This window comes from Amphichorda felina (genome assembly GCF_050947745.1).
Source record: "Amphichorda felina strain 45539 chromosome Unknown scaffold_9, whole genome shotgun sequence".
NCBI lineage: Eukaryota > Fungi > Ascomycota > Sordariomycetes > Hypocreales > Bionectriaceae > Amphichorda > Amphichorda felina.
This window is the reverse complement of record NW_028145041.1, coordinates 1,244,848-1,265,927: the sequence shown is the minus strand read 5'-3', so window position 1 is coordinate 1,265,927 and position 21,080 is coordinate 1,244,848. Positions and strand designations below refer to the sequence as shown.

The window sequence follows — 21,080 nt, the reverse complement described above, 5'->3', positions numbered from 1 at the left end:
GAGCGAGGCAAGCATGGGATCCCTACGCCAGCCAGTAGATGAGGTGTGGTGGACGGTTCCTGAATCTAACGTGCTGCCCCACAACTCTGCGCGCCCCCTATCTCTGCGCAGACAAACCAAGACGCGTCAACATCAACACAACACCTTCGTACAACCAGAATTCTATCAAATCTTATCCAAACTACGTATTTTTTGCATCATGACTAGCCCCTAGTCCATCCGTAACGAGTGCATTGAAAATGCCTGCGATCAGGCATATACTTCTGGCTCAATTCGCGCTGCCGCACGAGACTGGGGTATGCCCGAGTCCACGATCCGTAACCGGCTCAATGGAGCTACCACGATTCGAGAAGCTAAGGCCGATTCCCAATAACTATCCCCAAAGTAAGAGGAATTGCTAGCGGATTAGGTCTTACGAGAGGAATAGTATAGGAGGGCCCTAAAGAAGAAGGAAATCCGCGACTTCGCACAGGTCATCGTATCTAACGGCGGCAGCGACAACCTCATCGGCCGGAAATAGGTAGACCGCTTTATTAACCGTAACCCATCGATCAAGAGGAAGATTAGTAGGGGAGTTAAGGTATCTCGAACTAGCTAGACTACCATTAAGGCCCTCGAGACCTTCTATAACCGTCTAGATCACCTCATCAAGACGATATCTATCGGCAGTAGCCGCATCTATAATATAGACGAGACCGGCATATCCGAGGCCGAAATAAGCGCCGGAAAGGTCGTCGGATTAAGCGCAACGCGATATTCTATTATCATAACAAGCGATTATATAACTTAGGCTACTATGGCGGAGTGTGCGAGTGCTACGGGTCGCCGGTTGACGCCGTTAGTGATCCTTATAGGCAAGAACCTTCAGGGGCAGTAGATGCCGGATAAGATCCCTGACTTTAAGATAATTGCGTCGAATAAGGGCTAGATAAACTCGTATATCATAATGAAGTGGCTCCGCGGTATCTTCTTACCGGAAACAAAGCCTGAGATACCATCGCTCTAGCGTATCCTGATCTTAGATAGATTTAAGCCTCATAAGATAGCGGAATTCGTATACGAGGCATATATCAATAAAGTCTATCCACTATGGCTCCCCGCGTATTTATCCTACCTTACATAGCCGCTCGATGTAGCGTGTTTTAGCCCTCTTAAGCACGAGTTCTACGACCAGACCCGTGCCTTCGCCTAACAAAGCACGAGTGCTCCTGCTCAAAAACGCCGCTTCCTCCGCGCCTATAAATTAGTAGGCGAGAAAGCCATTTCAAAGGAGAATATCCGAAGCGGGTTTAAGGCCGCGGGAATTTACCCTACGAATAGAGCACGGGCGATTAATACGGTAGTCGCTTATGGGGATACTTAACACCAAGCTAGCCCACCACACATACCCGAACGATCTTAAGAGACTAATATCCGCTATATCTATACTCCAGAGAACAAGAAGGATATTATCTCGCAACTAGATCCTTTACGGCGGCAGATTAGGGCCATTGATCGGGCCCGCCGTACGATGCTATATAAGGCTGGTGAATCCCTCAATAAACGGAACACAATGATAGCATCTTTAAAGCGGGAAAATAACTATCTCAAGGATAAGGTCGATGCACTCGAGCCTACTAAGCGCCGGAAGGTGCACAAAGACCCTAATGAGGAATTTGCAACAAAGGCAGACCTGATTAATGCTCGGAACAAGGCCCAAGCAGCGGCCAATAGCTATGTGGATAACCACGGACCTTATCTTGATGATGAGGCCGCAGAAATTGCTGAGTTAGCTGCCGACGACCTAGCCGAGCGACTGCAGTAGTAGATATTCAATTGAAACACCGTGTGTTGAGTTATTCCTATGTAAAGTTCGTTGTTGTGATGGCCTCAATTGCGCAGAGATGGGGGGCGCGCAGAGTTGTGGGGCAGCACGTTAGAATGCATGTGGCTGCCTGTCATCCATTCCACGCCCGTCGACATTTCGGGCCTCAGGATCCAAACACTTTTGCGACCCTACGGCCACCCGGAAACGGATCTGCGCATATTGCACGCTTCTGACGGTCACTGACAAGACCGACGTCGCGATGCATTGAGTCCACAAATTTGTTTCTGTGTTTGTCCAGCCCGTGTTCATCCTACCGTAGCACTCATGCGTTTTTACACCGACGATCGACAACCTGGATCAGCGGGAAACACCCCCTTCGTCCCTGTTAGGCACAGCCCTCCCCCTCCCAGCGGGGGTAGGTGTTTTCACTTTTCAGCCAGATGTTTTCAGCCTGCCAGCCTCGTCCCCTATCCTGGTCTGCACCGTTCCAGTCAAGGACCACGATAGCAACGCGACTCGCCAACTAATGGTTGAAGAGGAGAGACTGGTGGACAGTGACATATGGCCGGAGCTTAGCGGGCCTGACCTGGCCAATGTTGCAGTGGGACGTTGCGCCGACCCGTGACGTCGGTGAAGGCGGCCAGCTCAAGGGTCGCACATGGGCTGGCCATTACGGTTCCGAGCCTGAGGTTCTGGGGGTCCGATTGGAGGCCGCATGCTGGGCGACACCAAATCTGGACTGGCAGCAGCCTAGGTACCAAGGGCCGGTCTAGATCTAGCCTTGGGGAATGTCTTCACGGCTTTGTCGGCGTTTGTGCCCTGTCCATGAGGTCCCGCCTGTCAGACAATCGTCAAGAATAATGCGAGGAACGCAAGGTTGAGAAGCTGAGGCGCAGTGGAATGGATGAATGGCGGTGCTGGTGGTACAGAGTACCTGTCCCCGCTGCGCTGTCACGGTACTGCAGTTAGGTACCGAGACACGGGGCGCGGCGTCGTATCAATGTGGCACCCTGGCAGCTGCCTCTTTTCCTGAGACAATGCCCCTGCCGGCCTTGATGGGTCCCGGAAGAAAAGAGTCTTTCTTGGCCAGGGACAATTACGAGCGGGGACAAGGAGCCGATCCGACCGACAAGGAGTCAAGGACTCAAGGAGGATGCCCGGCGGATTGTTGCTATTCTGTGTGGGGAGCCTGGCCACTAAACAACCTGCACGGGTCCTTGCTGGACTTTTCAGCCATGTTGAAACGCGCTCTCCAGCCTATCACCAGCCATCCATCCACACTCTCCTCCCTTTTGACGATTCAGACAGTATCAGACCTAGATTCCGCGAGCCCCTGGCAGCTCCACCATGCCTCGAAACCAATTCGGCAGGGTCCCAGCCTGTGCCTTGACTGGCTGGGTTCCTGGCAATCCTGGTAACGCTGGCAAACCCGGAGATCCTGGTGATGGCATGTTTCCTCTGCCGGCCTCCGCTCAGTGGTAGTCGCTATGCGAGCCATCACAAGCCATGCCGTCCAATCGTCCCGGCTGACTCCGCCCGATGACTCGTCCTCACATAGGCCGATACACACTGGGTGGCTCCTTTCTTTTCTAGTTTAGTGGTTTTCTTGTGCCTAAGCGGAGTTGTCTTGCGGGCCGGACGGTCCCCTGAGACTCCTCCACCGCCAGGCGTGGTTTGGAACGTCCTGTATAAGACGACCGGCCACCTGCGTCCCGGCCACACCTCCCCTCCTTTCTTCACAGACCTATCTTCGTCTTCAGTCTATCCTTTCAGAGAGGCTTGTCCGTCAAGACATTCACACTCCTTCATTCTTTCTCGAGGCTAGTCCTTGGCTTTTGTATCTTTCACATAACATATCACCCGCCTGGTGCAGTTCTCTCCTTCTCATCTCGAGTTAAAACGTCAGAGCTCGGTCTCGCGACAACCATTTCCTGTACAACTCTATCCGCGCGCTTTCCCGTTGGATCCCGCGGCTTCTTCTGTAAGTCCCGACACGTCAGTCACCGACTGGGCAAACATCCCTCTGCACGCCATCCCATCCACTCGTTGTCCGAACCTATCATCTTGTTGTTACCAAGTGAATGCTCAGGATCATCTTTGCACTCACTACCTTTTTGTCTATGCTTCCATAGACATCTCTCCTGCTCACAAACGGGATCTCACTATTTGAAATATCCATGTGCTCATTCCCACTTCTAGGACTTCCAAACTTCAAACCCAAAGTCTTGACGACTACCGATAACTCTTTAAGGATCTCAAAAATCTACGTCTGGCACGTTAGATTTTAAAGACTCACATCCCACGACAAACCGAATCCAGCATCCTTTTTTCTTCACAATGTTCTCTAAGGCTTTTGCTGTCCTGGGCCTGGCCTCGGCTGCCAGCGCCCATATCGTCATGACCAACCCGGTCCCTTTTGGCAATCCCAACAACAGCCCCCTGGAGGGCAATGGATCCGACTTCCCCTGCAAGAATCTCTCGCCTGATGGCTCCACCGCCAATTCCTACAAGGCTGGCAGCACTCAGCAGCTCTCCTTCAAGGGTAGTGCTGTTCATGGTGGTGGCTCTTGCCAGGTCTCTGTCACAACTGACAAGAACCCCACCAAGCAGTCTCAGTGGAAGGTCATCAAGTCTATTGAGGGCGGCTGCCCTGCGCAAGATCAGACCGGCAATATGGGGGACAATGCCGACGCCGAAATCCCTTACAAGTACGATTTCACCATTCCCGAGGAGATGCCCGAGGGCGATTATGTCTTTGCCTGGACTTGGTTCAACAAAGTCGGGAACAGGGAGATGTACATGAACTGTGCCTCCGTTGAAGTCACTGGCGGCAGTGGAGACGAGGGTTTCATGAATACCCTTCCCGACATGTTCGTCGCCAACATTGAAAACGAATGCTTCACCCTGGACTCGGCCGATGTTGTATTCCCAGACCCTGGCCAAGCAGTTGAGAGACTGAATGGTGCGACTGAAGCTTGGGGTGCTCCTACTGGCAATGGCTGCGCCGCTGCTGTTACTGGTGCTCCTTCTAACCCCACTCAGCCCGCTCCCCAGCCCACGGTCGCTCCCTCCTCTTCTCAAGCGCCCGCTCCTACTGCCACCAGTGTTCCGGGTGTCCCCGACAGCCCGGCTCCCACACCCACTCTCCCTGGCGGTGTCTTCGTCACGATTCCCACCGCCGCACCGACTGCTGCTCCTGAACCTGAGGAGCCCAAGCCCGAGGAGCCTGAGCCTGAGGAGCCCAAGCCCGAGGAGCCTAAGCCCGAGGAGCCTGCGCCTGGCGATGGCGGCGATGGCGGCTCTGGTTTTGCTGCTGGCACTGCATGCTCAAGCGAAGGGGCTTGGAACTGCATCGGTGGCTCTTCCTTCCAGCGTTGTGCTAGCGGCACTTGGTCCGAGGTCATTGCCATGGCTGCCGGTGTGGGCTGCGAGAGCGGACAGTCCTCTGATCTCAAGGTTAACGCGTTGAACGCAAAGCGGTCTATGCGCCGATCCAAGCGAACTACTCGTCGTTCCTAAGCTAGCAACCTAGGGAGATGAACAGGCGAGTCGTAAATTTTAGAGTTTTTGGGACTACGTTAGCATTTACATAGGCCAATCTTGTATTAGAGTGGCGTTTTAGGATACATACTCTCAATCGATATATCTTGCCGAGTTTCATTGCGAACATGCTGAGACCGAATAGCTGCCCAGAGCTGATGATTATGCGGATACAGAATTGGTAATTTTTACCGCTCTATTAGGAATTTGTGTTTGATTTGTGCCTAGCAGTAACATTAGTACAACCACAAGCATGTGCAGGTTGAAGAGGTTGCCATGTATCGGTGCAATTTTCCAGAATGTCACTTTGCGTGTCTAACCTCCCGGCCTTACAACCATGGGCCGTCCTGTAGTGATCCCCTCGTGTGTTTCCGGGACTTGGTCAACCTGAACCACGTCCAAGCCCGTTTGCCCAGGGATGCGGGATCAATGCGTGCGACAAAGGGATCCATCTCAATACCAACGTGCGTATTCCCATCTCGACCAAGATATCGCCCAAAGCTAAACGTTTTGTTCTGTAGAGCTAGGGATCTAATCGACTCCCCTTCCTCCACAATCCTGCTTGGGGCGAAATATGCGACTATCGAACCGAGGCTAGTCGGCATCCGTGGAAGCACAAAAGCAACACCTCGAGTATACAATAGAGCTGCGACGCCGATGTTGAACCCTAGAAGAACCATGGTAATGATGAATGCCGGTTGATCCAGGAACAAGCGCATCTCTGTCACGGTTCTCTTGGCCTCAACGGCTTGATCACCTCGTGGCTCGTCGAACAAATAGGATCTCTGGAACCCTAGAAGTAGAGAAAACAACTTGCGATAGATCCGATCAATATCTGGTATAAGATCATCGGGGTTCGGTACAGGCTTGTTTGGATCTAGAATCGTTCTGGAGCCTCTGACCTCTGCCAGGAGGTGGTTGATCCAATCCCGAGTCAAGGTATCATTGTGCCAGGGGGCAGCACCCATGGAAATGATAATATTTGCGTGTGCAATCATCATCTCGGCATGAATATCAGACTGCGAATAGTCCAAGCTTGGCTCAAGCGAGCTTATCCGCTCGTAGGACTGGACGTATCCTTCCTTGTCCACCTTGACTTCGAACATTGCCGTATGAAAGATGGGCCGACAAATGGCAAAACTAGCCTCGATGGTCCCGTTGAGGTCCTCGACCTTCGGTGCCCGTGCCCAACCTAGTGTCAAAGTCTTATCGCACCGAGCCACTCGTCCATATGACGACGTGCTGGAATATTCCAGTGCTGACGGACCAGTCGAGGGGGTCGACGGCTGTTGTCTTCGAATCCGAGTAGCAGCCATATGGAGGTTGTCTCCACAGTAGGTTTTGTTGAGATTGTCATAATCGTTCTCTGGTTCGGCTTTCTCATCAAAGGGTAACGTCGAGGGTGAGATTGAGGTACAGTTCGTCTCGACACCAAATCCACGGGTGACAAGGCTATAATAGTCTGCAACAGAGTCATTGGAGCGATCTGTATTATCCCAGGGCTGAAAGTAAAAATCTGTGGTGACCCAGGGAGGTAGACTTGTCCCTGAAGTTGTGTTGGCCAAGGCCGCGTAAGTGTGGTCCTGGTAAGACGAAGTAGTGATCGTTCTGTTCGATAAGTACCCCTGAAAGTCGAACACGGACTGATTGTGGAATGTAGTCGCCACTTGAGGTGTGAAGTTGACTGGATATTTCGCAGAGATGTCCCTTTCGTTGAAAATCGCAGGAAGGCTCACTGTCAGGATGTTTGATAAGAAAACGGCGCTACAAACCACACTGAGCATAAAATGTCTAGACTTTATCGCTCTCAAAGCGACAAATTGCGGTGGTATAGATGAGTAGGTCGCGGAAATGGATGTTTCTGCCCTCGCATTGCCAATTGCAAGGTCTTTGAACGGCTGCAAAACGCATAACAGCCGATTGACCAGCACCCAAAAGGGCTCAATGAGTGTTGAGAGGACGGTTGGAATATAATTTTCGAGTATCTGTTGAACCTCCTTATCTTGAGAAGGTCTTGTCAAACCTGGGTATATTTAGTATCTGTTTACCGGGAAGCTGACATGGACATACCTGTGAATTCCACCTCGGCCCATTTCAGATATCCTAGCCCAACTATGATCGCGATGATTGCCACAACGAATGCAATGCCTGATCCTGGTCGCAGAGCAACAGGACGGACAGGATTGTAATAACCCTTTTGGAATTTGGGTTTGGGGCGCTCGCAGCGCTGCTCCACGATGGAGCCTTTCTGAAGCACTATTTCGTGGCGATGTCGGGTGGTGTTCCAGTTGAGTAGGAACTTCTCGCTGCTTGTAGACTCGTGAATTGATTCTTCACAGGCATTGTCGACGGTACAAAGGGCATCCAGAGGCTGTGGACTGTCTCTGAATATTTCAATAACTCGAGAAATAGATGATGGATTAACTTTCAGGTTCAACGGCGACTTGCGACAAAGCCATACAAGTATCCCGGTGAAGACAGCTACGACGAGTAGAAGTGCCTCCAGAGCTGCCGATATGGCCCTGCTGACAATAATCCCGTGCATTGGAAAGGTGGATGTGGCAGTTTGGTTGACGGAGTTTGTTTCGTTAACGAGCAGCCGATCGACTGCGATAGAGAAAAGATACTGGTGCGCTCGGAGGAAGATGTCATGGAGATAATTGGGGTCAGAGAACTCCACAGTTGACTGTGTCTCTCCCGCAAGAGCAAACCCAACCATGGTTGACACAGGATGACTGAGGTTGAACCCATCGAGTCTGGGGTGTTGCTCGACTTGGAAGGAGTAGGGAAGGTCCCTGTCTTTCATTTCTTCCGGCATGCCATTTGATAATAGAAATTCAAACGCCGTTGTGTTGAATTCGGATTCTGATAGCGTTTCCCGGTCCGATACAGCCTTCCTAGTATCTAGGTATGGCTTTAGAGTGTCAGCGCTAACAGTGATGATGACATCCTGCTTGTAGTAACTGGGCTTGCAATACATGGCGTTAAACTCGAAGTCGTAGTACAAATCAAAGCCAGGGGTTTTCCCCTTTGCTGACGCTAGTGGGGTTGCCCAGATAGCCAGGAATTGGTGCGTTGAGTTCTCAGTTGGTGGGCACGCTGGGTTTCCGAGCCAAGAGGTGCCGAATGGACTGTCGTAGTATCCGACGTAGAACAGGGTCTCCTTTTTATTCCCGGGGATTGAGATGGTGGCGTTGCAGCCTTGCCCATCAAGGAAGTCAAAAAGACTATTCTGGAAGGGACCTCTCTTTGAGGTCTCGGCAGGCCAGCAGTCTAGTTCGGTTGAGAGTTCTGTGGTAGAGGCCGTCCAATTCACACCTGAATTTGAGGGAGCCGCTGCGTTGTCAACGTAGAATGGCATGAACGCTTGGCTAGCCGTCATGAAAGGGGGCAATGACTGCTCCAGCCACGCAACAGAGTATCCCGTGATCAGAACTTCAGGCCCTAGTAGTGCTTCTTGAGTTTCCAAGGGAGTTAGACGAGACCTGTTGACAATATGACGGGACTCTTTCAAGTTCACAGGTCCAGTGCCAAGCTGTGCAGATTGAAGTGGAGTAATCGCCCAGAACACCAGTACCATCGCTGTTCCAGAAAGAAATACGGGCCAATGTCTGGGAATTGTGTTAGCTGGGCGAGTCTCCATGATATGGAGTAAGAGTCTTACCTCCGCTGCGCTGCCTTGAAGGGCACCCAAGCCACAAATGTGTAGGGATAGTCGAGCAGCAAGGAGTCTTCGGCCGTAGCACCCTCTGGCCTTGACATCTGAAACCATGGTTGTATCCTTTTGATGTCCAGGTCGATCCAACTCCAAAACAGACTGTATAAGACGGCGAGGACCTGAGGGGCGTATTGCGAAGAAATCATTGCATACTGGGGAATCTGGTCAAGCGATGGGGACAGAGCTAGCCCTCCCTGCTTCTGGCTTTTCTGGGCTAGAATTTCAATGCCCGCGACCATCAGGAAACTAGCTACAATGACGGCTGATAAAATGGGGGTGGTCATTGACAGAGGCATCCATTTCGCGGTACTATCCAAGTCTTCTTCTAATGTTAGTAAACGGTTCATCACATGAGTGACAAGGGAGAGAGATACCTTGCTTCCGTGTATAGTTCCACCAGGCTGAAAGCTTGCCTCTCTTGCCCTCTTTATATTTCATCTCCTTGTTTCCCACAAAGGTAGTCACTGTACTCTTCCATGATTTCTCCCTAAGGGACTGGTCGTCTGTTGGTGTAGGAGTATACTGATATCGAAGCGGCGCCATTATTGTCGAACAACACCTCCCGCACAGCGGGGGATCTATCGTAGGAGGAAGACGGTACTGAACAGCCCCCAGGTATATAATATAGGAGAAAACATTCGAATTAGATAGTAGAAACTAAGGTGGCAATCAAAGAGACAAAACTCCCCGTAGAAAGAAATGAAAACCCAGAAGGAGGATAGAGGAGATCGAAGTAACGAAAAGGAAGAAAAAAAACCCTTCAGCCTTGATCTAAGAAATGCAAAGCGGACAGCGGTTCCTTTAGGCTTTCTTCCAATGCGGCCAAACCTGCGTCCGCCGTACATCCCGGTAACACGGGGGCCGATGGGATGGGGCATCGTATCATCGCCGAGCCAACAGCCACGGCCAAGCCAGTGTTAACACGGTCGCATAGCTGCAGCCGCAGAGCCATGTTAGCCACAGCCTCGCATCATCTGTTGGGCTCTGTCCCCTCCAAGTTTCCGAAACTACGTCTCCATGATGGGAGGGGTTCGAGGGCACGGCGTCGGCAAGTCAAGTCGTTGCTGTAAGCGCCTGCGTACCACAATCGCCGGCGTCGCACCCGGACCAGGGGGGAGGGGGGAGGGGGAGCCAATACCCAATACCTAGTTAGCTAATACTACACGACAGGCGCCACACGCCGACGTTTATCTACGCACCGCATGGCCGGGCGAATGGGACGAGGCAGAGGGGAGACGCTCCGTATTGATCAGCCTAACCTGAGCTGCAGCGAGCATCTCTTTCCATTTCGACGCGTGCTGTCTGCCGCCCGCAAGCGCGTTGGCGCACGGACAAATGGCAGCCGCTGCTGTTTGGGTTGATCTTGGTGGGGATGTTGAAGGCGATCGCGGGAGGGGTCGTGAGCCGAGTACAGTGTGTTCGGTCTTCCAGGTTGTGCCTCTCAGTCGAGCAGTCGGCCGTGTCTCAGGCCTGCCTTCTGACAAGTTGACAACCGAAGCCACAATGTTGTGCAGCATAGGCGCAACACGTGCAGTAGGATCACAAAAGTCAACGGCGGGGGCCCGGCGGTGTTGCCTGCCATTAACCGAGAGGGGACTACTATTGCGTCTCTGCGCAAGTTGTGTGTAAAGTGTGTTAGTGGCCCCTTTGAGCCACACAAGGTGACAACTGTGCCCTGTTTCATCAACTCCAACGGTCCGACACCCAACATGCGACGACGAGCGTGTGGACATGTATAGCCTCATGGGGGACAGCTCAGTTTTGTGTGTCCCAACAGCATTATGCGAAGTGATAACTGAAGATGAGGGGGGTCCTGTGACTCCTCCCGCATTCTGAGAACCAACTGCATATCGTCCTTGGTGAACGTGTCGTTGGGTGGTTGGTCGCCAATCCTCATGGCTGGGTGCTGCTGAATCCGTCGTGGCGGGGGCTCGAGACCTTTCAAGACACTCGAAGCCCTCTGAGAGCCTTTGCCAAGTTCCTGTGTTGGAGGCGGTATTATCATGTCTGAGACTGCTCCACGCCCAAAACCGATCTGCTGGTCAAGTGCTCGTCTCGGGTGATCAATAATATAAAGACCACCTGGCCCGCCTGGAATGCAGTATCCTCACTTCTGTTCACGGGGTGGCGACTACTCGTAGACACTCAATATGTCAATAGTGCTATTTTTTCTCTCTCTCTGTATGGAGTAGTTGTACAATAATTAACAGCTCCCAGTACCAACTCCATAGCCAGCGGTCGATAGCTAAGAAGATACTTGAGCTCCATATCCATAAACACTATCGGTGCCGGCCTAGGGAATGGCCAACGCACGCCTGTGCGCTGACAGATTTCACCCCTTCTTGGCCAAGGTCTATTATCCCTATCCTGGCCGGCAGCGGCACCACCGATTCTCCTTGATTTGTCAAGACGCCCCAACGCCCGTGTATTGCAACTGGTACGGTGTACAGAAATGGACCGCCCGACTTTCTGTCGAGTTTTCGAAGGATAAGAAATGCCGTAGAAGAAAATCATGCAGTCATGCAGTATGAGAAATGTCGCCACATTCGCTCCTGGTCATCTCAGATCTCGATCTCTTTCATAGACTCATCCACAACCTTGGGCTGTTTTGTCGTTTCCGTGGGCGACACGTTCTCCTTGTCCTTGAGCTTAATCAGATCCGATTCGGGCCGTGCCATCGTCGAGACCTTTGGGCCCTTGGCATTTTCGCTTTCCTGTGGCGTCTCGACCTCGACGAGCGTGGTTGGATCGATGTTGGCGCTTGCAAGCTCAGGAATCGTTGTCTCTTCCGTGACCTTGCTCAAAGGAGGGGGTTTTCCGTAGCCCGCCCGCATGGGGCTTGTCAGAGGAGACGTGCCCCGTAGCCGCTGCATCGAGCGACCTCTAGCATCTCCATTGCTCTCCACGGGGCTGGCATAGGGCGAGGACGAACGGGATCCCAGTGGAGATGTACCCTTGCCCGAGGGAACCATGGACTTGCGCTGAGGGGCACGTCGGCCGTACTTCTGGTCCATTCTCCATCGCAAAATGTTAAAGTATGGTGGCTCAACCCGCGAGGAATTAAACTCGCGTAGTTTCAGCTCGCTGGTATCCTCGTCGACGAACCACTTGCCACTGTTCAGATCGTCGGCCACAACAGCAAGGAAGGCTGCCCAGGATCGGGCCACAACATATTTCGTGTCGTAGTCTCTTCCAAAGAGAATAATCTGGCCCCATTTGCCCTTGGGCCCGGGGGCCAAGTCGACAGCGATGTTGTTGCCGCCCCAGTCCCGAACAAGGGGAATCCATCCAGAGTGAGCGTACGCCTTCCGGACGGCGCCCGGCGGAACGCAATCTTGCTTCTGAATGAGGTTCTGTCGCCATTCGTCGGGGTTGCTGGACTGAGATGAAGGTCGCTGTCTCGAGGACGACGCCTCGCTGCTCCCGCCGCCAAAGGCCTTGGAGGGAACGGTAGTTTGCGCAGACTGTGCCTCGGCGAGGTAATGCTGGTTGACTCTGGCCCACTGATCGTACTCCTGGGAAATCTCCTCGCAGTCCATCAGCATCGCGCTGAAGATCATGCCAGTTGGGGTCCCGCCACGTTCTTGCCCGTCGTGGAGCATGAGGGATTCTCGGACGTCCTGGGGTAGAGAGCAGTCGAGCTGATGTTCGAGCTCGTTGAGATCGTTGACGGTGGCGCCTTCGCAAATCTGATCCCACAACTCGGGATAGTTGTCTTCGGCCCAGGCCTCTATGCGACGCCATGAATGCGCAACGGGCGGAGGAGGCGGGAGCCCATCCTCAAACGATTGCATCTGCACTTCGCCAGGGCTTTGCACCTCGAAGCCATCAGTCTGGCTAGCATTTCTGGCCGCAATGGACCTCAGGCCGGGCGAGTAAGAGCCACCACCCCCAGGACTAGTGGGGTTGCCATCGTGGGAAGGAGAAGCGCGGCCGTTCTCGTCAAAGTAGGGGGAGCTAACGTCGGGACGGGAGTCGGAGGCGGTGGCTACACCGGTGAAAAGGCTATTCGTTCGAGGGTTGTGGAGAGGAACGTGACGGCCGCTACGTTGCGGCGAATCATAGGTAGAATCTGGATAACAGACAGTAAGCCCAAGTGCTCTAGGGGGTTCCGCTGATGAGAAGGGGGGGTAGGCTTACGGCGGTCATAACTGGTCATAGTATGCCAGAATGAGCGGAAGGCAGAGCCAAATCTTGACCGCGCGGTTAGCGACCGCGACTTTAATCCAATTAAGGCTCAGCCACGGGACAGATAAACTCACGAGTTGGCCATGATGGCGTGGGAATTGGCTCTGGGCCAATGAACCGGTGACAAAGGCAATTAGCTCGTGGCTCCCCCAGTCGTGGAACCCCTGGCCAGCTGGCTGAGAGCAACTGTGCTCTGTCTCGACGCGGTTCGTTCGACGGCGCCAGGTGGCAGACTCGGGATGGTGAAGGATGGAGGTGAAGAAAGGCCAGAGAATAAGCTCGAGTTCTCGGGCAGGATTAGGTTCAGGGACTTGGAAGAGACCCAAACAGACCCCGGGACCCCTGCCAAAAAAAAGCGCGGAAATGGGGCTCGGATATCGGGTGCAGGTACCGTGTCTTCGGGGTGGTTGCGCCCGTCGGCAAGCGCTTTGACTGGCGAAGATAGTCTAGCTATGGCAGATGGCGTAGCTTCTCGCTAAGCTGCGACCGGTGCTTCGCAGACCTGCAGAGCTGGCGACGGAACGCGGTTGGGGGGCTGATTGTTGACTGTGTTCGTTGGTGCAGAGTGTGGAATTTTTTTGGCCAGAGTCGACGATGGCCAGGCGGGTCCTTGGCACGATTCCCTCCCCCCTGAGAAGCAGAGCGAAGGAGAACGGCAGATGCAGGGACTCTGCCGGATGATTAAAAGCGATGGACAATGCGCAAGGAAGGGAAAAGGAAATTGACAATCGCACCAGTGAACTGAACTTGGAGAACGAACAGCCACGGGTATATGCAACCGAGGAGTAAGGTAGGATGCACGATTTGACAACGTCGATTGTGGGAGAGAGCGAGTGTGAGTTGAATGGAGAGAGAAGCGTCGCTGCTGGTGGTGGTGGTGGTGGTGGACGGCAGGCGGGCGCTGGCATCGACGTGATTAAGAGCCCGAGATGAGGAGGAGGACCGAGTCTCCGGCCAACCTGCAAGCTCCAACCTTGGAAATTGCCCGGTGGACAACTCGAGCCAGGAGCCTGCTGGCAGCCTGGCCCACTGCACTCGTACTCGTAGTGACCAACTGCGCCGGTGCACAGCTTCTGGGCAGTGACTGCCAGTGACTGCACTCAGGGGCCCCTTTCCGTTAGCAGCCAAACAGCCCGCCCACACTGCAGGCTAGGAGGTTGCTCCCCCCCCCCGTACCCCCCACTGATGGCGCCCTATGACTGGCTGCTCCAGCATGCGGCCTCACACCCGGGTCTTGCCTCAGCTTTTTTTAGGGGCTCTGCTACTCCGAGTACTAGAGCTCCTATCCACTTCGCCACCCGACCTCGATCCCTCCGCGTGCCATTCGCCGTCCTGCATCGTTGCAATGCTGTCAGCTGCCATTCTCCTGCCCTCACCAAGTCCTTTGCGTTTGGCATTTCCCCATGCAAACATGCTACCTAAGTACTAGGTACTGTCAGACTGGTATTGTGGCAACGTCGTAACCTGGCAAGACGAGTAGTACGTATTACCTGTCAGTCTATTTCCAGCGATGGTCCTGCCAAGGATCCTGCATTTCGGGCTTTGCCGAGCGCTCGTATTTAAGACCTTAAAATGGCTAGTAGTACCCGTAGTTGCACGCTACAAATGGTAAGTCGCTAGAGGATCCAGGAACCATGCCTCGAGTCAGGCACCGCTAATAACCTGGAACCTGGGGTACTATTACCTCCTGTACCTAATGTTTTGTCCACCGGGGCTGCTTGGGACTGCCCGGATTTAAAGTTGACCTTTAGAAGCACCCAAGCGCAATCACCATTGAAGCATTAAAGGACAGCATTCGATCGTCATGGATAGAGTTATCGTCCGTTCCATCATCAAACTATCAACTAACACGAATTTGCCACAAATACTGGCCACCGCTGAAAGCAATCAAACATCATCCCGACATGACGTCTTGCAAGGCCTCCGGTTTCATTTACCTAGTATTACCTAAGTGGTGCTCCATTGTACTTCGAATCCCCTGCCTTGATGACGAAAGCTTGACACTTGGACTTCCATCCCAACAGTGCCAAGTCTGCATCATCAGAAACCCTTCCGATGGCATAGAGTAGACCGATCCAGGCATTCCATTTGGCCGTTGATTGCCATGGTATCTGATATTAAACAATCTCTAACCTCGATTACGGTGGCCAAGCTTTAGAGCTTAGCTTGCTCCGATGGGCTTAAAATCCTCAGCGGCGGCCCGCCTCGACTACCGTCCCCGTCCTTGGACATCTCTCCTCCTTCCTCCCTCAGCCTCCACTTGCGACGAATGTCTGCTGGTGCCGTACCCTCGAAGCAATCAGCGGTATATCGCCCGAGGACAGGCAAGAATTTGAATGCGCTAAGGTAGTCATGCGTGAGATTAGCTGCTCCCCACCTTCGGTAGAGGGCCATGTTTCCAACTTACTGTCCTGCGCCTCCAAAGGCAACGAAGAGCCCGTCTATCTGCGGGTGGTGATCCGCCACGAAGTCGCCCTCTGGCGTGTCCGAGTACCAGCACAGCCGGCGGTTCATCCAGGGACGGTCGGCGAACTTGGGGACGAGCTGGCGCAGGCCGTCCCGGAGAGCCTGGTCGGCGTCGTCGGGGAGATATGACGCGCTGGCATTGTCCGTGTCCCGTTTCGGCGACGACACTGTCCGTGGGCGGGCCCCGTCACCCTCATCCACCGACACCTCGGTCGCGAAGCCGTACCCGTGGCGTGCCACCTTGAGGATGTTGCTGTGCGGCGTGGGCGGGAAGCAGAAGACGCCCGTGCTGAGGTTGATCATGACGGGCATGCCTCGCAGCGTCTCTGCTTCCTCCTCGGTCAGCTGGATGAAACCCACGGGCTGCCCGGAGGCCGTGCTGGCGTGACTGAGCGGCAGCAGGCGGTTGGACCAGGCGCCTGTACAGAGAATGACCTGCGAAGCCAGGATGGGCCCCCCCCGGGCCACATTGACACCGACCACGCGCTTCCCCTGATACCGTAGCGAGCGGACCAGGCCTCGAGGACCTGTGATGAAGCTGACACCTGCGTGGCTGCACTGCCTGGCAAGCTGATGAATGCTCGCCGCGGCATCCGCCCACCCTCCCTGGTTATTGATGCAGGCCTTCAACCCCTCGAGGTTGGCCTGCACGCAGGGGAACCGGTCCAGAATCTGGGAGGCGTCGGCGTACTCGTCCAGGCGCTGCCCCAGCGCCTCGGACACCTTTAGGATCTTCTCCATATACGAGTTGCCCCCCTTGTTGGAGAGCATGACGAACCCCGTCGAATGGTAGTGGTCTTGATACTCTGTGGTCCAGCCCTCGTGGGCCTCGCGGGCCATGCTGCCGTAGAGCTGGTCGCCGTAGTCGACACGAATCACGCGTGAGATGTCGACGCTGCTGCCGTCTACCACGGGGGGCATGTACCGGTCGAGGACAGTGACATCCTGGTAGCCACGCTTCTTGAGCTCTAGAGCTAGTGAAAGGCCAAAGACGCCTGCCCCAACGACGAGAATGGGCTCATGCTTGGCCACGGGGCTGCGCGAGGTCATTGGAGCGGTGATGAAGAGGAGAGGCGATGAAGAGAAGAAGGGAGGTAGAGCTAGCCTATAAGGGGCTTGATGGAACGGCGACTATCGCTTTCAAGTTGCGCTCCAAGTACATTTATATGCCCTGCGAAGGCCTCAGACCCCCCCCCCCCCCAAACCTCCAGAGATTGGAGAGAATTGGGGGTGGGCACGGCGAGTGACGGTGAGTCAATGATGCAAGCTAATGTGGGTAGATCGGAGCCGCTTTTGTGGGTGGCCAGCACGGCCCGCATCCGTGTTTCCCGGCCTCCGGATCCCGCCTTTCCACCCGGGTGCTGCGAATCCCACTTCTTAGAATCTGGAATCTGTCTGTTAGAGACTCGAATAGAATAAGACGTATTACATATTCATTTCGCCAACTCGGCCTTGGATGGGGGGTGAGGTGAAGGAACGCCGTGACAATGGTTCCGAATTTGTGGTGTACTCATTATAGTTACATGTATATCGCGTACGAAGTTTCCCTTTGAACCGCAGAGCTAGGTCAAGTACCCGGCAGTATCATTGTCTCATTGTTCCGTTGTCCCGCTGGTTGTCTCGCAGTGAATCAGCATTTTGATCTGAGCGAAGGTAACAGGACCATGGGACCCTGGAATGACCGACTGTAAATCACTAGTGCTGTGAACTGAACATGCAACTCCATAGTATTTGTACCCGCCAATCATCTAAAGTCGACGTTGATATCATCACAATGCCAAAAAACCCCCCTTCCTCAATCATGCCAGATCTGCTCGCTCAGCGCCTGCAGCTTCTCATCCATCGCCCTCCTCGCCGCCGTCGCGATACCCCTTTCCGGGTTAGCCAGCTGCTCGCTGAAGCACAGCTCAATCAGCGCCTTCATCTCGTCGTACGAGAAGTTGTCCAGGTCGTCGGGGTCGCCTCCCGCCTGCTGCCTCTCCTTGTTTGCCGCCGCCTTGGCGATGATCTCGTCGGCGCCCCTGTCGAAGAGGGAGTAGTAGTTGGAGGCGCGGGCCAGGTTCACACCTTCTTCGATGTTCTTCAGGTTCTGCTGGAGGACCAGAATGTTGAGCTGCATGCGGCCGGAGCCATTCGAGTTCATGGGCGATGCCATCCAGGCGTTCCTGACCAGGTAGTAGTTGATCAGCAGGCCCAGCCCGGTCCTGATGAACCCCGTCTCTCTCTCCCGCAGATAGCGGGCAATAGTCTCGTCAAAGAACACCAGCTCCGAGTTGAGACTCAGGATATGCGGATCCGGCTCGGTAACCTCCTGGTCCAGCAGGTAGGGCGCCACGTCTGGCGATAACGCTATGCGCAGGGAGTGGACGATTCGGCAGCGAATCTCCATGTGCAGTGTCAACAAAGCTGTGCCCGCCAGCTCCTCGAAAGACGACACAATGCTGTCGAAAGCCCTGTCAAGAGGTTAGCCACGATTCGTTCTGTTCCGCATTTGCCATGTTTGCTACTCACTGGACCGTCTCGGTTGTAAGGGGAAGATGGACGGAACCCTGTTCATCCGTCGCTCGACTGGTATCGTTCGTTAAAGTCCATCGCCGGTTAGCCTCGCGCGGGAGATTGTGCCTCGAAGAGTCCGTTTCGTGCACAGTGATGTGCCTTAGGCTAGAGATCTTGCCAGCCAGCCACTTCATGCTAGTGTAAAGAAGGCACAGTGACGAGATGGTGTCACGGTCCTGAATAATGTCGTTCATCTGCAGTCGTGACTCGTTGGTCTGCTCAATCAAAAGATGAATCTCCATCTCCGCAAGGTCTTTATCCCAGGATTCGGCGGTCCACATCTTCTGCATAGTCTCGTGGATTTCACCGGGGTCCACGGCAAATCGAGCAGACGCCCGCAGGTTGCTGCTGTCCAATGTCTGCTCCTGCGTCTTGGTAACCAGTGACTTGAACCAGCTGAAGCAACGATCATAGTATCGCATCATCTGGGTCACAATCAAAGAGCTGAGAGCTTGGTCAGGTGGAATTGTGCCTAGCATGCGGCAAAATGCCGTCACTACCTCGAAGAAGGCGGTAGTACCCTTGAAGACGGGGCGCCGTGCAAGTTGGCTCCACTGGGGGTCTTGGGAGAAGGCGTTTGCTTCGCCAAAGACGGCATCGCTCAGCTTGCTCAGCGTTTCGTCTAGTTGTGGCTGGAACACATTGACCAGGAAGTTATCCAGGAACGTGGTGAGCGTGCTGGTGGCTAGATCAGAACCTGGTGGGACGATGCCCTTGAGCCTCTGCAAAAACACCAGTGTAGGCGGGAGCAGCAGGCTCATGTTAAAGACACTGGGCTCGACCAGCGATTTGTATGACCCCGTGTGCTGTTGCCCGCCGCCCAAGCCCGAGCCGCCGCCTCTTCTCGAGCTTCCCTCATCCACTGCGAGTCGGTTCCTTCGAACGTCCGCGCCAGTCTTCCGCGAGCTACTCGTAAGGCCAGGGACTGTTGCCTGGATGATTCCTTCCAAAGCATCGTATTCGGCAACCATATCGGGAGACTTGGAGTCGAGCTCACTGAATTTGAAGAGGTGCTCTCGTGACGCATCCTTCCTGCCATTCAACGACGCTCCAGGCGTGGGCGAGTCAAACTGGTACACATCGGCATCCGTGGTAACGTAGTTGTGGAGCAGAGAGCGTATCTCGTTCTGATAAAGATTCCAAAGCTCTTTGAAGCTGCCGAGAAGGGCGCTGTTATCGCCGGCTCCCTCGCGGCGGATGAGCGCCTTGATCGACTCGTGGAACACGCGGTGTCCTTCACCAATAGCTTCGAACTTGCCGTATAGCGTCTGTAGAAGATCGTAAATGACGTCTGCGCGCATCTGCGTCTGCCGCGTGTCGTAAACGTGGAGATCACTGCTCTTTGCGGTTCCTCCTCGAAGAGAGCTCGGGTGACGCTGGTCGACTTCGTTGATGGTCTCATTGACAATACCAAACAGCTCAACAGGGAGTCTTTGCTTGAGCGTCTCGACGGCATTTTGTAATCTGCCCAGCTTATTCAGGGACTCGACCAATAAGCTGATATAATAGAATGTGTCGGCTTCCGGATTCTTCATCGGATCCTCTGTAACAGCCTTGTCTATGTCGACAGTCTCCAGGACATTGTGAAAGGGGGAGATGGAGTTTCCATCCCCGTAGCCCTCGTTGGGAGACCCCTGCATCTTGGCAAGGCTCTGCCATCGCTCCTGGCAGTAGGGAGATTTGAGGTACAGGTGCTCGTGTAATTCCTCCACTAGTATATCCATCAAGGCGGTCTCCTGATTCGACAGATAGCTTCGAAGATCGCTCAAGGCGCCAATATTATCCAGCTCGGGCTTTCTCAGCTTCCGCAGTGCATTGAGCAGCACCTCGACGGCGGTCAGGAACCGCTTCTCAGATATCCGTGCTTCTAGCTGGTCCGGAACGGCGCGCAAATCGTCGAGCTCGTTGAGCGTCTGCAGAAGCTCGTCGTAGCTCTGGGAGGCCTTGGACAGCTTCTTTAGCTCGGGATCGGTGGTGCAGAGGCTAGTCTTGGAGCTGGCCAGAGACTCTCTGAGGGCGCGGACCCTCTTCTGAGACGTATGGATGCTGCTCTGGATCTTGTGGAAGGTACCGATGGAGCTGTTGAAGCCCTGATGGTGCTCGTGGACAATTCCCTTGAGCGAGTCCTGCAGGTACATGTGCGTCTTCTGGAACCTGCGATAGTCGTGGGCGCGGCCGACGGAGCTGTTGTCGAGCAGCTGGAGGGCTAGCTGGACCGGGACGCAGTCGCTCTCATACATGGCCGGCCATTCCGTCTTGATGTGCTCGAGCACCTGTGTGATCTGCCTCTCAGCGTTGGTCTCGGATCTCATGCGCGACCGCGACGGGACATTATGAAGGGCGGGCGGAGGAGGAGCGGGAGCCCTCCGGCTCTGCTGGGGACTCTGCTGGGGGGGCTGGGGCGCGGCATAGCCGCTGCTGTCGTAGCCGTCTCCGTAGGGATCGTAGTCTTCGCCGGGTCTTCCAAGGCCTCCGTAGTAGCCGTTGCCATTGCGGGACGAGGCGCCGTAGCGGTTCGACATGATGGGAGCGTGGACGCAAGGATAGCTGAGTGTCAGGAGATGCCAAAGGCTCGCGCAGGCATCGTCGCCAGACCCGGGCGGGCGAAGTCCCTTAGTACAGTTCCCGACGTGCGCGTGCACTCAGTTGGTTTCGGTTCGCGTCAATCGATCGATGGCAATGGGAGGCCGAGGCAGCTTGAAGGTTGATCCCAGGGCGCACAGCAGACAGTGGACAGCAGACAGTGGACAGCAGACAGTGGACAGCCCACCTGGTGCCAGCAGCGATGGAGCTGGAGGTCCAAAG

The 21,080-nt window shown here is 54.4% G+C and overlaps 6 protein-coding genes across 6 annotated transcripts; 2 read left to right on the top strand and 4 right to left on the bottom strand.

The window, feature by feature from the left end:
* Window positions 1-1,552: 1,552 nt before the first annotated feature.
* Window positions 1,553-1,804, top strand: ACO1O0_008953 (uncharacterized protein; the record flags this gene model as incomplete). The annotated part of the gene is made up of 1 exon (XM_083198307.1): window positions 1,553-1,804. The coding sequence occupies one exon, from the start codon at window positions 1,553-1,555 to the stop codon at window positions 1,802-1,804; it is 252 nt and encodes an 83-aa protein (XP_083046042.1).
* A 2,340-nt stretch (window positions 1,805-4,144) lies between these two features.
* ACO1O0_008952 (uncharacterized protein) lies at window positions 4,145-5,326 on the top strand (the record flags this gene model as incomplete). Its single annotated transcript, XM_083198306.1, has 1 exon — window positions 4,145-5,326. The coding sequence occupies one exon, from the start codon at window positions 4,145-4,147 to the stop codon at window positions 5,324-5,326; it is 1,182 nt and encodes a 393-aa protein (XP_083046041.1).
* Window positions 5,327-8,863: 3,537 nt separating this feature from the next.
* ACO1O0_008951 (DUF3433 domain-containing protein) lies at window positions 8,864-9,304 on the bottom strand (the record flags this gene model as incomplete). The annotated part of the gene is made up of 2 exons (XM_083198305.1): window positions 8,864-8,882; window positions 9,012-9,304. 2 exons carry the CDS (start codon window positions 9,302-9,304, stop codon window positions 8,864-8,866), a joined length of 312 nt encoding a protein of 103 aa, XP_083046040.1.
* Window positions 9,305-11,626: 2,322 nt separating this feature from the next.
* On the bottom strand, window positions 11,627-13,338 carry SMI1 (SMI1/KNR4 family protein; the record flags this gene model as incomplete). The annotated part of the gene is made up of 2 exons (XM_083198304.1): window positions 11,627-13,070; window positions 13,328-13,338. The coding sequence occupies 2 exons, from the start codon at window positions 13,336-13,338 to the stop codon at window positions 11,627-11,629; spliced, it is 1,455 nt and encodes a 484-aa protein (XP_083046039.1).
* Window positions 13,339-15,656: 2,318 nt separating this feature from the next.
* On the bottom strand, window positions 15,657-16,769 carry ACO1O0_008949 (FAD dependent oxidoreductase; the record flags this gene model as incomplete). The annotated part of the gene is made up of 1 exon (XM_083198303.1): window positions 15,657-16,769. One exon carries the CDS (start codon window positions 16,767-16,769, stop codon window positions 15,657-15,659), a length of 1,113 nt encoding a protein of 370 aa, XP_083046038.1.
* A 745-nt stretch (window positions 16,770-17,514) lies between these two features.
* On the bottom strand, window positions 17,515-20,797 carry SEC8 (exocyst complex component SEC8; the record flags this gene model as incomplete). The annotated part of the gene is made up of 2 exons (XM_083198302.1): window positions 17,515-18,172; window positions 18,231-20,797. 2 exons carry the CDS (start codon window positions 20,795-20,797, stop codon window positions 17,515-17,517), a joined length of 3,225 nt encoding a protein of 1,074 aa, XP_083046037.1.
* Window positions 20,798-21,080: the final 283 nt, after the last annotated feature.